This window comes from Prinia subflava, chromosome 1 (assembly GCF_021018805.1).
Source record: "Prinia subflava isolate CZ2003 ecotype Zambia chromosome 1, Cam_Psub_1.2, whole genome shotgun sequence".
In the NCBI taxonomy this organism is placed as follows: domain Eukaryota; kingdom Metazoa; phylum Chordata; class Aves; order Passeriformes; family Cisticolidae; genus Prinia; species Prinia subflava.
The window spans coordinates 95496401-95512552 of NC_086247.1; the positions used below are offsets into that span (position 1 = coordinate 95496401).

The 16152-nt window shown below is 37.7% G+C and overlaps 1 protein-coding gene across 1 annotated transcript in view; it reads right to left on the bottom strand.

Annotated features, from left to right (window-relative positions):
* The window catches only part of TGFBR1 (transforming growth factor beta receptor 1), a 32236-nt gene that overhangs the window by 8044 nt on the left and 8040 nt on the right, over positions 1-16152 (bottom strand). Inside the window, exons 4-6 of the mRNA XM_063404286.1 lie at positions 11334-11564; positions 5174-5341; positions 4519-4675 (exon numbers count right to left, since the gene is read on the bottom strand). Coding sequence (XP_063260356.1) covers positions 4519-4675; positions 5174-5341; positions 11334-11564 — 556 coding nt within the window. The remainder of the gene's footprint in view (positions 1-4518; positions 4676-5173; positions 5342-11333; positions 11565-16152) is intronic.

A 16152-nucleotide genomic window follows, 5' to 3' on the forward strand; every position in this document is an offset into this window, starting at 1 on the left:
CCTGATCAGCTGAAGAAAAGGAAGGAGACTTGGCTGTCTATAGTTATGTTTTATACAAGTTCTGACAGTGTTTTATGTGGGTGTTGAAGACAACACATGGTGCATAGCAATCTGTATAATCAGCCCTGTGAATACTGTATGTGTCTGTGTGTAACTGTTTGGATCCCAAGGAAGAAAGCAGCAGCCACATCTATGGGCCTCAGATGAACAGAGCCCCAGGTCTTTGTAACACATCAGCTGGGCTCCAGAGGTCAGACAAGAGGAAACCCCAGCTTCTGTAATCTGACAAATTATAGCAGCCACTTAATACATCCCCTAATAAGCCTAAAGTAGGAATAGACATGAAATGTTGGTTAAGAAACCAGCACGGTTAAAAATTTCTTGAGAACAAAGGCCCACTATCATTGCAGTACCTGATTCTTCATCATACAGTCTGCAAGTCCCACCCTAAACCATGCTTTTTTAAAAAAATTAGTAACTCCTATGTGGGTTACAAATTAACTACTGTGCTTACAAATTTGGTTTACCCATGGCATCCAAGGGTTGTTACCTTGTTTAGTGAGTAAGTCTGACATGGGAACATCAAACAAAATGTCAGTGTGGTCCTTACTGCAAGAGCTACTGACAGCAGCATCCCCACTGGCTGCTGGAAAGAATGAATGTTATTTGCTGCATCAAGGCAACATCAGTGTGAAACACTGCACTCTCATTCTGGTAGGGTTCTGGCAGCTAAATCCAGTATGTGATGTTTAGCAGAGTTCAGTGTATTTATCCACATCACTGCCCCAGCAGTCTCAAGCTGACATATCACTGAAGCAGACCAACAGTGGCACCTGGGCTTTAAGTGTTGACTGATAAAAAAGCAACATGTGCAGATTACTGGAGTGGAATACAGTGCCAGGCAATAGCTCTACCTTTGGAATGGCCACAGAAGCCGAGACACAGTTTCCTTTAATCAATAGAGTAGCAGCATTTTCCTTTCTAGCACCAGGGATAGTAGGCAGAATACAACACACACTACTTAAAAGAAATTTCAGGACTATCACACCTTTCAGAGTTCCCTCAGCAATACTGTGTCTTACAGAAATTACAGTTACAAGGAAGCAAGGACTATGGAGATAAGTAAAAATATGCAACCAATAGTTGCATTTGTTCTGAACTACCCAAAACTTTGTTGCAACAAAGTTTGCTGACATGAGCTTTCTCCTAAGGCATATAAATTCCTCACAAGTAATAAATACAGCACAACCAGAGGACAGCTGTCTGAAGTTGAGTATAAGGTTTACTTTGACAGTATTTATTGAATGGAAGTGGAGTATTAAGTATTGTTGCAATCTTTGATATGGATAAGGCTCAAATTGTACTGGTCCACCCATATCAAAAATGTTTTAATCAAGAATGCAAGACTGTGGTGAATGCTTTAATGCTCTCCAAGGATTCTGCATTCCTGGATACTCTTATAGCACTTCATGTGCTTGATACTGTAAGTGATTATCTTAGAGCTCTTAAGATGATATGAGGATGAAAAGAGTGATGGGCCCAAAAACCCAACAAACTAGAAACCCCAGCCACAGTGCAAAATGTCAGCCAGAAACACTAAACAAGCAGTAAAGGATATTGTCTCGACTTCAGTGAACCATCCAGAGAACACGGCTTTTAACAGGAAAGACCATAGGAGGCCTGAATGTGGCAAAAAATCCCCCTCCACATGAGTTCTATTGGCAAATTGACCTCTTACCACAGTCCTCCAGCAATGCATTTAGATTGGCATTGGCTTCCATGACACAGAATGGTGGAGATTATTGCTGGAACAGGAGAGGGGAAAGGCAAGGAGATCGTGTAGTGAGGTCAGCAGTTCAGCCTGTTTATGGCTGTTAGACAAAAAAGAGAGAAGTATGCATCTCCTTGTCAGCTTATGTGTTGGAAATGCATTGCTTGGCAGAAATGGTATATTAGATTCTGTAGAAAGCAACTCTATTACATACAGTAACTCTGACCTTCTGAGCAAGGTCTGCAGCTAAATATCATCCAAGAAGGTAAGGATAAGTCTACAAAAAAGGGTACCAATATGTTAAGCCTGGTCTGGTCAATCTTTGGGTGCCTGTTGACCTCTTTCTCCCATCTCTTTCAGTCCAAAAGCTCAGTACTAGTTATCTAAATTTCTTGTACAACTTATAGGGAGCTTTGTGTCATCAAACAGACCCATACACAACATATTGTGTCGCATTTCCCTTCATCAAGCCTATACTCTACAAAGTAGAATTCTGCCCATATTTTGTTTAGGTAAACTTCAGAGAAGAAGTGGTAAGAATTTGCTGCCAAACTTCTCTTAAAACACAACCTATTTGAACTATCAAAAGTAACAGCTGGGCCACACATCTTAAAAAAAAATAGGAGAATGAGGGTTTTTTACCTGCCTCAGGGAGTGAGAAAGGGATTCTATTTCCTTCTCAGTTTAAAGCTCGTATTCCCTGCTTTGTGTTGCAGGCTGAGCTGTGAAAGCACACAGTTCACCCCTCTGGTAAAGCTAAGCCTCTGAACAGAAAAGAATTAGGGTCAGAATATCCAGTCAGAAAGAGGGATCATCAGTTTGACTCAACACCTTGATCACTCACGTGAGTAAATCTGCTTGCTCTCTAGACATACATTTTTACAGCAATCATTAGAAAAATACAGATTTTGCCAAATCTCCCTGAACTTGCACACAGAACTTCCATGTGTGGAAGAGGTACCAGCAGTGGCTATCAGTGGGAGTTAAAACTGTCACTGAACAGGTAAGACTTGAACTGTACTATGAAAAATTAATCAGAGGTGCAGAGTTACTTACCTAAGAATGCACAAGAGGAAGAAGAAGGGTCTAAGCCTCTTACAGGAATGAACAGTTTCAGAGAGGCAGAAATGACTAATGTCTTTAAAACGGGGAACAGATTTAGCCCTCCTGCTACCCACTGCAGAAAGCAAGAGTTGCTACAGCTTTACCCTTGTGAAGAAGCATAAGGCAGATGAACTTAATAATGCCTATGCAAGAAAAGATCTGGTAAGTGGGATCTGCAAACACAGCTGAAAGGATGCTTTCTCCAATGACTAAAGAAAGTAACTGATTTGTACATAATTTTTCTTTGCACGTAGGTGTAGTAGAAAATTCAAAATCACATGTGGCATGCACCCTGCACACAGCTAAATTTGCAATAACAAATTCCCAAGTAAGCCTGCTGTTTATTGGAGACTTTGAGAAGGAATAATACTCAGTACTTTGTAATCTAGGAGTAGTTCAGAAAATAAATCTTATCTGACAATTTGTGTGATATTTTTAAAATTGGCAAAGGACTAGTACAGCACAGCTTTAGAATAAAATAACTTCAGCAATGTAAGTGCCAGTACAACAAATTTGCAGTACTTATTCTAAAAGATTTAGTTAACTGAACCTTAAATTAATGTTTAAGGATTTTTTTACCTTCCAAAAAGACACAGCTCAAGGGCCATCCTAGTTCACTGTAAAATCCCAATCAACCTCCCATCCTGCAATACCACTTACTAAAGGGATATATTAGAAAAGGTATTTTTGATATATAAACTGGAGATTGGACAACACCAACACAATTTTCTCCAACTGCTAAGCCATATGGGCTTGGCTGTCACACATTTCTCTATGAGCAGTTGTCCAAACTCAAGTTTGACACGGCACTGAATCTATAGGTATCAGAAGAATGAAGAGTTGCTCACATCCAAAATGCTTGCTGTGGTTCACTGTTAGTGCTGCGCTATCTCTGTATGCTGTATAGCTGCATGGATTACTAAGGAAAGTTTATTTATAGCTTCCAGTTATTATTACCTGAAGGTTCACCAACAATAAATTACTGACAGTAAGTTTTACTGCACTTGTGCTGAGTTAAACAGCTCTGAATTCTTCTGAGGGCAAGAAAAACCTGTATTTCCAAACTCAGAAAAAGCTTTTAAGAGAGGTTATATTGACTCATCCACTTAAGATTCTATCCATGCATTAGATGACAAAGATGACTGTTTTAACTTCTTGCATTGCTCTTAAAAATGTAATTCCAAGACAGCCCATGTCCAAGACTTTGCACCTTGTATGTTCTACCACACAGGCTTCACACTGAAACCCACAGCTTTTTACTGTCACTATCAATATCCTGTGTTACACTCCTGACTGGTCCACAGGTAACATTTCCATGCAACACATGGCAAGAAGAAGAAAGAAAGAGCTCTGAAGTCTCTAAAATTGTCAGTCACGAAGTCTTTTAATTGTTTTAATACATATTTGTGCCCTACAGTACTTAGGAGTTTTCAGTATTTTACACATGGCCAACACTGAATGTGCTTTTTAAGTGTCTACCATCTCTACTAAAATACCAGCTGGCAAGGAAGTGCCTAAGAACTCTATCTGCCATTACATTTTCTTGCTGCTTATATTTCTATCAACACAAATTTCTATAGGACAAGCAAAACCAAACCATTTTATTATAAAAGTTGCCTGGCACATCACATAAATGATTTTACCTTTTTGTTCCCACTCTGTGGTTTGGGGCAATGTCAATTGTGTCTGTAGCTGAATCGTGCCTAACCGCCAATCCCAAGTCTGCAATGCAGCATGTTCCATTCTTTTTCACCAATATGTTTTTTGATTTTAAATCTCTGTGGGCAATCGCTGGTTTGCCTGTAAGGGAAAAAAATAGAAGTCGTAAAAAAATCCCAAACCAACCTGCTTTTATTCTAAGCCTGGTGCAAAATTTTGTTTGAAGATACAGAATTCCTTCCAGTTCTGACACTTTATGTGCACTAGGGTGCCTCCTGAAATCATTCATTGTAGATTGGCTATTCAGGAAAGTGCCTTTCATATCTACTGTATTACACCACTTTTGCTCCTTTCCCTTTTTCTGCAAGTATTTATTGCACACACATCCTACTCAAACTTTGTCTCAACTCAAAGTTAAGAAGATGCTATATGCACCATTACTTGGTGCCTTTTAACAGCTGTTTTGTAGGAAGAATTGTTACATCACAATACTAGTGAAAGGAAGGCAAAAAGCCTTTTGAATTAAGAAGTTCTATTAATTTGGAAATCCTCAGAGTAGAATGAGCTACTTATGTGTCATTAGAAAAACAAAAACACCAACCAGTATCCACACGACAAGCAGAATAATTTTAAGATTACCTTGTGTGCCAACAATTTCCATGTGCAGATGAGCAAGCCCACTGGCAGTGGACAAAGCTAATTTTATCATTCCTTCCACTGTAACTGTATACCTGTTCAGGTAATCAAAGAGTGATCCATGCTCATGATAGTCTGACACTAACCACAGCTGAGTCCATGTACCATTGTCTGCAAAATAAAACTGGCATGAATACCACACATATACAAATGACACACAGTATGTTCCACTTTATACAATGCTTATAAAGTACAAATTATGGCCTGCAAATAACCTCTGTAAATTGGACTCTTAGTCTCTTCTATTCCTGTAACATTTAAATGCCTCTGCAAGGGCTGGTAATACCATAGGAGAGTTTCTGAAAAGCTTAGTGAGTATTCTTGTATTTAAACTAAAACACAAACCACTGAAAACTGATGTCACTATAATTCTGAGGTGTATACTTAAGGTGAACTGTTCTGGGTATTAGCCAGGTCTTGGCTTTCCCTAGGTTTCCTGCAAGAGATGAGGCACAGGGAACAGTACTGAATGCATGATACAAAACAAATCCCATCACTATTGGTCTAGCACAATACTGTCCAGGCTAACCATTAAAAAAAAAAAAAGAAAAAGCATTTCAAACTTTGCTCCCTAACTCCTTCAGTCTTCCCATAACCTACGTATATTCAAACAATTCCCATAATGGAAAGAGAACTCTGGCTTGCTATTTTACAGAATAATCTCAACCAAGTTGTTTAAACAGGAAAAAAAAAAAAACAGTCACATACTCCAACCTGTACAAGACTGGTAAAAAGCTACTATTGTAGCAGGAAGAGTCTTATGTCCACCCAAGGGATGCCTAAGTTCTGTTTTTTAAAAAAAGAACAGGGAAATTAAAGATTTTTAAAAAATATCTTCAAGTACTTTCTAGTTAGAACTGTTGTGTATCTTGCTACTTGGCAATATCCAAGCAGAAACTCATAGAACTCAGCACAGTATTAAATGTGATTTTTTCCAAAGAGAATTATGCTATTTGAAGAATCAATCCAACAGTATTGGCTTCACTAAACCAGTCTTACAGAACCATTAGAAACAGGTATGAGTTCACAGGCACAGAAAAGATGCTCTTAAATACACATAGTCAGAGAGCTCCAAAGAACTGCAGAAGTTCCAGGTAAACTAACCTTATCACAGGAAAATATTTTCTTCACTCAGTTTTATTCTACTGGTTCATCAGTTATGACCCTATATTGCTAGAATAATCCTCTCCTGGGCATTAACATCATACACACTCATTGCTTGGTCCTGTATTTAATTTTTTCTCCTGTTTCTTAGGAGTGGGATACCTCAGCAGGTGTCTGTATTAGACACCTAGCTCTAAGGAGGGAAATAAAACTAATTTTAATTAGTCTACCAGACCTATTGTGTTTAAACAGCTCTATAAAAGATGTCGGTTTCTGAAGAATTATCACAGCTTTGATTCAAGACTATGGTGCCTTTGCATAGAGTTCCTCCCTCCTTAACACTATGTTTCCTCCTAAGAGGATATGCTGCCAGTTACAGACCCTTCTATTCAGCTTTATTTTGTGTATTACCCACAAGTTTTAATATTCAAGCTCTATCTTCCTTCCAAAGAAGAAATATAAGCCAGGCTTACCATCCAGTCTGAGAAGAACCATGGTTCTCTCCTATTATATCCCATATTTATGACCCTTCAGCGAGATTTTAAGAAGGGACAGTGCTACATCCAAACCTACACAAATAATATTAATTACAGATGAGCTGAAATGCAGCAATAGGTCCAGTGTCCAGCGATCAGAAGGGACCTACTATGTTTTTCTTGCCTTGCTATATTTGACAAACTGTACATTTGTTTAGCACTCCAAGCAGAACACGTTACTATAAACGTAAGTCTTCTTATTCTGTTGACAGTAGTTGATTATTACCAGGTAATAATTAACCTGACCCTGAGTATTTTTGGCTGCATGGTAAACAGCATCTGCCATGAAGCTTTCAAAACCAGGATTTGCATTATCAGGTAGGAAAAAGTAACTATACTCAAATAGTAATTATATACAGTAGCCCAATTTTTCATGATTAGGTAATCTAATTTAGTTTATATACAGACAATGATCAAAATCTCACACAATTTCAGAGTATTCAAAAACATTACAAAAAAATTTACATGTGTTATTGGAAATAATATTTAAGATATTAATTATGGTTATTTCAGCTATTTCAAGAGACCTGAAAGCATTTTATACCACCAAGATCTCTCAGAAGTAAAAGATTTTAATTTTTAACTCTAAAAAAGTTGAAATTCTGAGAAAATAAGGCTTCAGATTTGTTGTCAGGAGATTGATTACAGTTTGGGAAAAACACTACTGATGTTCATGCAAAGTCTGTCTTAGAGCTGACTCATGAAGAAAGGAATTTAAACAATTGCTATATTTAATATCTAATCAAGTTTCATTTTAAATTCAATTGACTGGAATCACTTAAATGAAAAATGTTTTTTTCACATCAACACTAGCAAAACAAAAATATTTTCAGTGGTGTTATGCAGCACAGTGTTTCAAAGCAGAGATTTAGCCTTTTTTGGCATGCAGATAATGTCATATTAGAAAAAAACACTGGAAAAAGCACTAAAAGTATCAGATTCAGATGGGACCTACAACTAGAATTCTCTTACAAATGAGATATCCAGGGAGATGGCACTTTTGGCAATGACTGGAGGAAGACTTGTGTCTTGTTAGCATAACAGTTTAACTCTATCACATTGACACAGTCATCTGACTAAATGATGAAAAGCACTTGAGCTGTGCAGATTCCTTCCTCTCAGGCTAAAGCCAGAGCTAAAAAAAAAAAAAAAGGCTGAAATATTACTTCTCAAGAGGCAGGAATTCTGCTCATTTCTTTGCAGCATATTGTTTAACATCACTTTTGGGGATCTACTTACCATGAAAGGTATTCTCACTGAATCAAACTATCAGATAGGGATGTGTAAATTTCAGTTAAGGGGAAGGAATGGAGAAGTCAAGGTATTAAAGTGCATAAAGGTATCTGGAAATGTGCAGTGCAAGACTTCACCTTATTTTTATTTGTCTACAGACAGTTACGATTACAGCCAGCTAATGCAGAGAAACCTTCAGTACTGTAAACCTCGGTTGCTGACACTATGCTTTTGCTACTAGAATAGCACAGATATGTAGTACCTGGTACACTTTACCTTCAAGTAATTGGGTTAGAAAGAACAAAATGAAAAATCATGCACAAAACAAGGTGTGTTTAGATGGTTCAAAACAAGACAACACGTGGCCACAACACATGGCCCTGAAGGTAACTTCCTGACTAACAGTATTTGGAAGTTAGCATATACTCACTATGCAAAGAGCTACCCAAAACACAAAGAGCTTGTCAGGCAGACCACAACTGCAGTTAAAATTATTCATTGCTTCTCAGCCCTCAAGCTGCCTTGACTGCAGCACCTATTTCTCAGTAGATTACAGGATGGGAAACAGACAGATTGGACCAGCTCCTGTAGCCTTCTGAGCATGATACACGTCTGGGGAACTAGAAGAGAAGAAAGTGCCATTAAGGCACATGGACTGTTTGAACAGTGTAGTAGAAAAAAAAGCGAAGACAGGAGTTCCGTTACAAGCTCTAATCTAAACAAACACCCTCCTACCCAAAGGAACTCCTTCCACCAGTTTTACACTGAATAGCCAGCCAGATGTTCCTCAGCATTGTGAAAAACTGCAGTTGCGGTAAGAGGGAAGACCTTATTAATGCCTTCAGCAGCAGCAAGAACTGAAGCAAGCCTTTATTCTACAGCTCTTTTAATAGTCCTTTGCTAATTTTAAAGTTACTAGTACTCCCGTATCTCTGCAGTCATCTTTGCAGTACCTCAGACACACAGATTCTTGCAGTTTAATAACTTTGTGCATTCCAGCAAGGCCGTGGTAACCCTTGAATACATCAAAAAGCCTTACAAAGAATTAGATGCAAAACCTTCACAGATATCTGCTGTGAACAAATAAATAATCTTGCACCTGGCACCACATAAACATTCATCGGCACTAGCATCTACAATGAAGGACTGTTCCTTAAGCCATTGGAACACTTAGGTGTTATTAAGCCATTGGTCTCTAAAGCCACGCTGTGATACACCTTCTCCTTTCAGAGTACTGTGATAGTGCACCTGCTACACTGGGAGACCTGCTCCCACAATGGTCCCTCTATGTTCTCCCGTTTAATGGGATGCAGGTAGCCTGAAGTATTCTAAACAAGAATTGAAGTGTTAACCTCCTTCAATATTCAGGACTGAATTCTTAGCCCAGGGAGTGAATAGTGTGTACATATTTCCTCACTGAGAGAATGTAGGTTATACTATGAATTAATTCTGCATTGATGGGTTAAAAATCTACGTCTGCTCAGACAGTAATACTGTTAGAGAACACAGTCAAGAACAGTGGCATTTTCAAAGCACATTTTTATCTATTTTTCAAAAACCAGACACCAACTAGTTCTCAATAAAGTAGAAGAGCCGAAGACCAAAAACCTAAAATAATGCCATGACTTATCAGTTAAAGATTTCTTCTTTGTATGTAAAGCATATTAACAGAGAAACCAGAAACAATTTCCTATCACATTATATTATACTACAAGGAAATTAAAGATGAACAAATCAAATGCTATAGCACCTGCAACACAAACCAGCAAGCAAGAAATTATTTTAAAACCCCACCCATTTAGGAAACCTTCCTCATACCTCTTCTTCACAGCAGTCAAATGTACTTTTGGGACAAAATACCTGGAGGTACTTTGTACTCATTTCAGGCAAAATGAGACACTTAAATACACTGTGGTATACTTCACCACAGATGGATTTTGTGAAAAGTTACAACTGAAGTAGCGTGACATATCTGTTATGCTTTTAAATGAGAAATAGAAGCTAAAGCTTCTGCAGATATGGCTCTTCATTTTTGGTTTTAATGCAGCTGATCTAATTATAAACCCAAGCTCCAGATACTCCCTTAGGCCAACCAGAGCAAACTCAAGCTCTTGTAGGTGCAATTCTAATGAAAATAAAACAGTTTTTAATGGTAAGCATAGTAAGCTGCAGGAAAAAGTTGCCTGGTATGGTGTTGATCTGCAAGCTCTTGGAAGACAACAAGTTGCACAAACATCTGTTAGGAGCAAGTTAACTTGGACAACTCTTTCCTGGAGAAGTGTTCTGCACAATGTCTTGCATTCTGTTCCAATTCAACACATTTATATAGAAACTTGAAATTCATCTAATGGTAATTAAAAAGAACTTTACACATATACTTGACCCTCACTAAAACCATTTAAGAATTTCCCACAAAATTGAGAGCCCTTTAAAAATTCAGCATGTGTGTGAATTATTGACTCCTCCCTAATGTGACAATTTTCTGTTAATGCTTTCTTCACGAAGAAGTCAAATGCCATTTGTGGTGAAACATGCAACTTCAGATGAAAATAACTGAACAAAACAGCATCTTAATATCGTAGCTTCCCTTAATGCAAGAATTTCAAAACTTGGTTTTGTCAGATTCTTGCATCTTTACTGGAATTGCAGGAAAATTCAAGAAACTTTAACTTGACCAGAATCACAACAATCAAAGTTGAAAAAGTGGTTCCTCTTACTGGATGATTAAAGGCTTCAGGATCAGGAGAGTTTCAGGAAGCAGGCATAGTATTTTACTGCTAGAAGCAAATCATGAACTCCATTTTTGCAATATACTTTTTAACTTCTCTAAAAGAATAATGTCCCATAATTCAGCCTTAAGAATAAATCTGCTACCTCCTCATTTATATCAGGACAACAGCATTAGACATAATCTCTTTCAGTCCCACACATCTGCATTATTAAGCTATGAGGTAATGACAGGTACAAGTATTCAGCAGATGTGCGGGCTCACAGGATAAGGCATCTCCTTTTTGATACCAAAGCATTTTAAACAAAGCATATTCCTCAGAAAAAAAAAAAAGTACTTTTTTCATCATTAAACCTATGAAAAGTGTGCCAAACCCTGAACTGCTCCAGTATCAAAACTAATTTTTGCTACTCTTAAATGGATCCTCAGCTTTTTTCTCCCTTCATATACTGTCTATTCTGACCAGGTGCAGAATCAACAAAATGAATTCAGTGTCACCAACCTTTGTTGTCTGCAGCAATAAATCCAAGAATGTTTTCATGGCGTAGCATAACTGTCTGATAAATTTCTGCTTCTCGAAACCATGACCGTTCCTCTCTTGAAGAGAAGATCTTCACAGCAACTTCTTCTCCTCTCCACTTCCCCCGCCAGACTTCTCCAAAGCGACCCTTACCAATGCTTTCTTGAAGCACTATAGTTCTTGCAATTGTTCTTTGCACAAGTAAAGGTAAACCTAAAAAGAAGATTTTTATATTAACCTTAAATATCACTCTACCGAATTAGCACTTATCCCACATACTGAATATGAGATCCTATTTCTATTAGGGTATTTCTCTTAGAATGCACATACTCTCTAAGATTTTAACTGCTTGTTGAGAACTTCTACCAAGCACATAGGTAAGATTCTGCCTTCACTCTTAAAAAGTCAGCTTAGCAAGTACTCAAGGAGATTATGCTACAAACCACTTCTATGGTTGTTAAAAGCACAACACAAACTTCCTTTCAGTTAGGAATGCTGTCACTTGCTGATCCATAAGGTTTTATTTAAATGAAAAAACGAAACAATGATGAGGCAGTCAGGACCAGGCTTAGGGCTTTTTTTGGTTGCTTGTTAGTGATGAATGTGAGTTTTTTCTTTATTTTTGCAAAGAGGATCTGCCCATAAATCTCCTGTAAAGCAGTTTAAGAGCACTTTCGCTACTGATTTATTTACTTGGCTTATCACTAGATAGTCCATTTCTAAGTTAGTTAAACCACATTTATCAGCAACACCGACTGCTGAAAATCCACACTCCTGCCAAAGTGTGCCAATAGCCTCTTAGTAATCCTGAGTCAGTGTAAAATAGAAAAACATCATTGTAATGCAAGCTTCCTGCTTTACAGGCCATTCTTGTGCACCTCACTGTAATTATAATTGAGAAAAATGTTTACATTCATCAAGGTTTTATAGCTTTGAAACATTTACATGCTTTCAACACAGAGCACCTCTTCAATATGCTTCAGTAATTTGATACAAGAAGCAGCATTGGCATCCCTCAGCCTGGCTGGGTTTTTCTTTATTTTAAATCTCTCCTGTTGTAACTGCAGGGCTTGTCACTGGATTCCACATTGATACTACACTGCAGAATGAAAGCATCAGCCAGGTTATCTGTTTGTGATAAGCTCTTTTGGTATAGGATTATTTCACTTAAACCAAACACTTTACAAAGTATTCTATTATTCTATAATCTCTGTTCCAATAGCTGACAGAACACCTGCATTTCCTTATGTTATAGAAAATAAATCCAACTAATAATTCAAATAATTAATTCTTGTCCACCTCTGGACATTCTTTGCTAACAGTAGCACTAGAAGGACATCTGATCTGGTTGGCAGCATTGCCGTGCTTGTGTCTCAGTCTGAGAAGAGCAAATTAAAACACTGCAATATTCAGAAGAGCTCCTAAAAAATTCTAGATCTACAGGAATTTTCTGCATGGCCTATGCTGACAACATATATGCATGAGGACAGGAAAGAAAACAAATGTACACCATACCAGCAACTTAATCATTGTCAGGTGCTATCATAATTGCTACTGAGAAAGTTAAAACTTTTGCTGTAATAGTCCTCAGGTGAATTGTGCTGCATTCCCCAACTATAGAGGCTCTTCTGTGAAGCCTAACCTTCATTCTTTACGGACAGACTTTTGAAATGCAGAAGAGGCAGATTAGAATAACCACAGGACCAAACTCAACTGTGAAAATGTAAAAGTTGATTTCATTGGTCAGAGAAAGTTTCTTCCTTAGACTTTATGCATTACTCCAAAATCTATAAGCAAATGTCAAACACAAGCTGATTTTGTGTACCTGAAATGGGTAATAGGACATACAGTTCTATCAGAAAACTGTATATTCCCACTTTCAGATGCACTGCTCTCAACTTGCTGTAGCTTTTATAGACATCTCTCCTTGTTTAAAATATATGTCCAAGGATATCAGCTATGTGCTAAACATATACTAACCTCTAGACCTTCTAGACAGAAAGCATTTTAATTTCACATTACAAACTCCCATTCATCACATTAACATGTCACTGTAGGATAAAAACCCTACTGTGTTCTATTCACTTACTCCTATACTTATTTTTCCAATATTTAGTATTCAATATTATTTTTACAAGATTCAGCTTGCTTCTCTTTTTCTGAAACTGATTTGCATTTATCAATTTTTTTCTTACTACTGCTGCTTCCAGATCTTGCATTCATAGCAATTCATTACAGACTTTCTGTTGCAACTGAGCAATTTCCTTGTTTTGCTATAGAAGAAACACAGCCCTGTATCACCAGGAACTTGAGCAGCTGCTGTACTGTAAACCAGACTGCCTGAAAAACATCTGACAGGAGACAGCTACAGCCTCAGCCTTTCACATACACAATGGACATAACTGCATTCCAAGCTCTTGGATACACCTTCTTTTAACTGTGCACAATGTGCAGATGACAGCCAGTTTGCCAAACAGGAGAATAAGAAAATTTAAGCCCATATTATATTCAACAGCAGTTTAATGCTTGATATCCTGTATTTAGCCATGGTCATTTGCTTTACTCCTGAGACCATCATAATTTTCTTATGTCATAAAGTATCCTCAAGCCTTCTGAAAGTCTAACAAAAAAAGAAAGTTAATTTTCTTTTCCGTATCTTAAGTGTACTCTGATTAGTTTAGTGACTTTCCAATGCATAAGGAGTTTGTAACTAAATTGGATAATTCAGGAATTAAGTTCTAGAGCACTACAGGTAGCCAACAAAAGCAGCTGATAGAATTTTGTTCTTGTTTATAAGTCTCTGCCCTGAAGACTTTGTCTGATGAGTAATAAAAAAACCCCAACATTCCACGAACTGTGAAAAATCTTGTTTCCTTCAAGCTTGTAAGAATTGCAAAATAGTTTTTAAGGAGCTTTACATTTACTTCAACTAACTGCATTGATTTCTGTGACCCTTTAGATTTCCAAATAGCTTAAGTTCCTGCTGGAAGTCGCCTACCAATACTATCCAAAACTTCTCCCCCATTGTAGGCAATTCTTCCTACTCCCCTGTAACTAAGCGACTTCATCATTTGTGAGTTAAGACAGTAACAGATGGGCGTCCCCATCTGTCTATACAATATGTAGTTGATATTTAGAGATCTGCATCATGATCTGAAAATCATTCTCATCTCCAAGAGGCTTTGAAATCCTTCTCTTAGAAGCTGTAGCTTCACCAGAAGGATCTATTTTAGATGTTTCATTAATTCCTTTTAGGGAGTATCTCCTTATTTCAGGTCTTGTTCATCATGGAACAACATGGCAACACTAACGTAAGTCAAGACTGAATAGCAGCTTACTATTCATCACTGCAGCAAATGAATCCTACTCTCTGTTGGTCTGAATAGGAAGCTCATTTTCAGAGTTTAGATTATTTCTCTGTTTTATACACTTCTCATCAGAGAATACTGAATTAACAAAATTGGTAGAATCATTTTTAGTTTACTGTGAGCCCTTCTGGTCTTTCAGCATGAATTGAAGAGCAGAACATGGCTTTTGGGTCACCAGCCTAAACACTTCCTTAGCTGTGCCTCTTAGGTCTGGATTATTTTGCCCGTTTTGTACATTTCCATTGTGTTTTGGCAACCTCTTGTCCCAACACCATTCCTTTCAGACAGTTCAGTTTCTGACAGGGTTATGCACTGTTTTAACTAGCAGCTCTGACTTTTCTCCCTTTTGGAGACCCTTTTCTCTACCCCTAATTTATTCCATAAGGGTACAGTTTTCCCTTTAAATGCGCTGTACCCAAAGTCTGGATTAAAATACACATTTCAATGAGATTCAAATGCTGCAGGCATACTTCAGGACAAAAGTTACCAATTCAAGTGCTAGAGCCCTGTGAATTTGTAGTCAATGATTTATTAATTTTGAGACAAAGTGACACAAGTCATTGCAAATACACACACTGCCAACAGTACAGAATGTAAGTACCTGAAGCATCTCCCATTTCACTGTCATAATCAAAGTGAACTAGAGAACATTAAACAAGGCTAATACTTGTCTTACAAACAGCTCAACTCACTGCAACTGAAGTTATAAGATCCCTTTTAAGGAAACAATCCACCTTGTTTTACAGCCTTTCAAGCATAAAAACAAACTAGTGAAGAGATTTCCTTAGGGATAAGTCAAATTGAAACACATTTGTAGGTTTTGTTCCTTGGATGCATTCACCAGTAGCCAATGTTCATATACCACAGCAGGCCAGGTGATCTAGGACTCTAGACCAGCTTGAGTGCCCTGAATTCAGCTGTGGAAACTTAGCAATTCCCTAGCATGCTCCTTTTACTTTAAGAGTAACTTGCAAATAGGCAAGGGAAGAGTCAGTAGTTTCTAGCTATGTGTTCCAGAGGAAGAATTTTAAGTTTCTTCTAACTTGGATTCTCTGCCTTTCAAGAGCTTATCTTGAAGGAGGACTTCCAGTTTTCAAACAAAAAGAGGTTCAGAATCACCACAAATAAGAAGGCCAGAAGAAAAATGAGGAATATTCCTGAAGAATGAAAAGACCAATTGACAACTAAGTTTGAATTTTAATGAGAAATTTTTTTCACCCTTCCTTAGGAAAAGTCTATATCTGCAGGCATTAAGTAGACAGTTTTACACTTCTAATAGTGTAACAATTATACATATTAAACCTTTCTGTACTGCAAGATATGAAAATCTCTGACTCCTCCATATTATCTGTATCCTTGACTACTGCATACCTCTCCTAGAACAAACATTACTGGAGGCCTAAGTCCAGTATTTGCATTTATCAAGCTCTAGC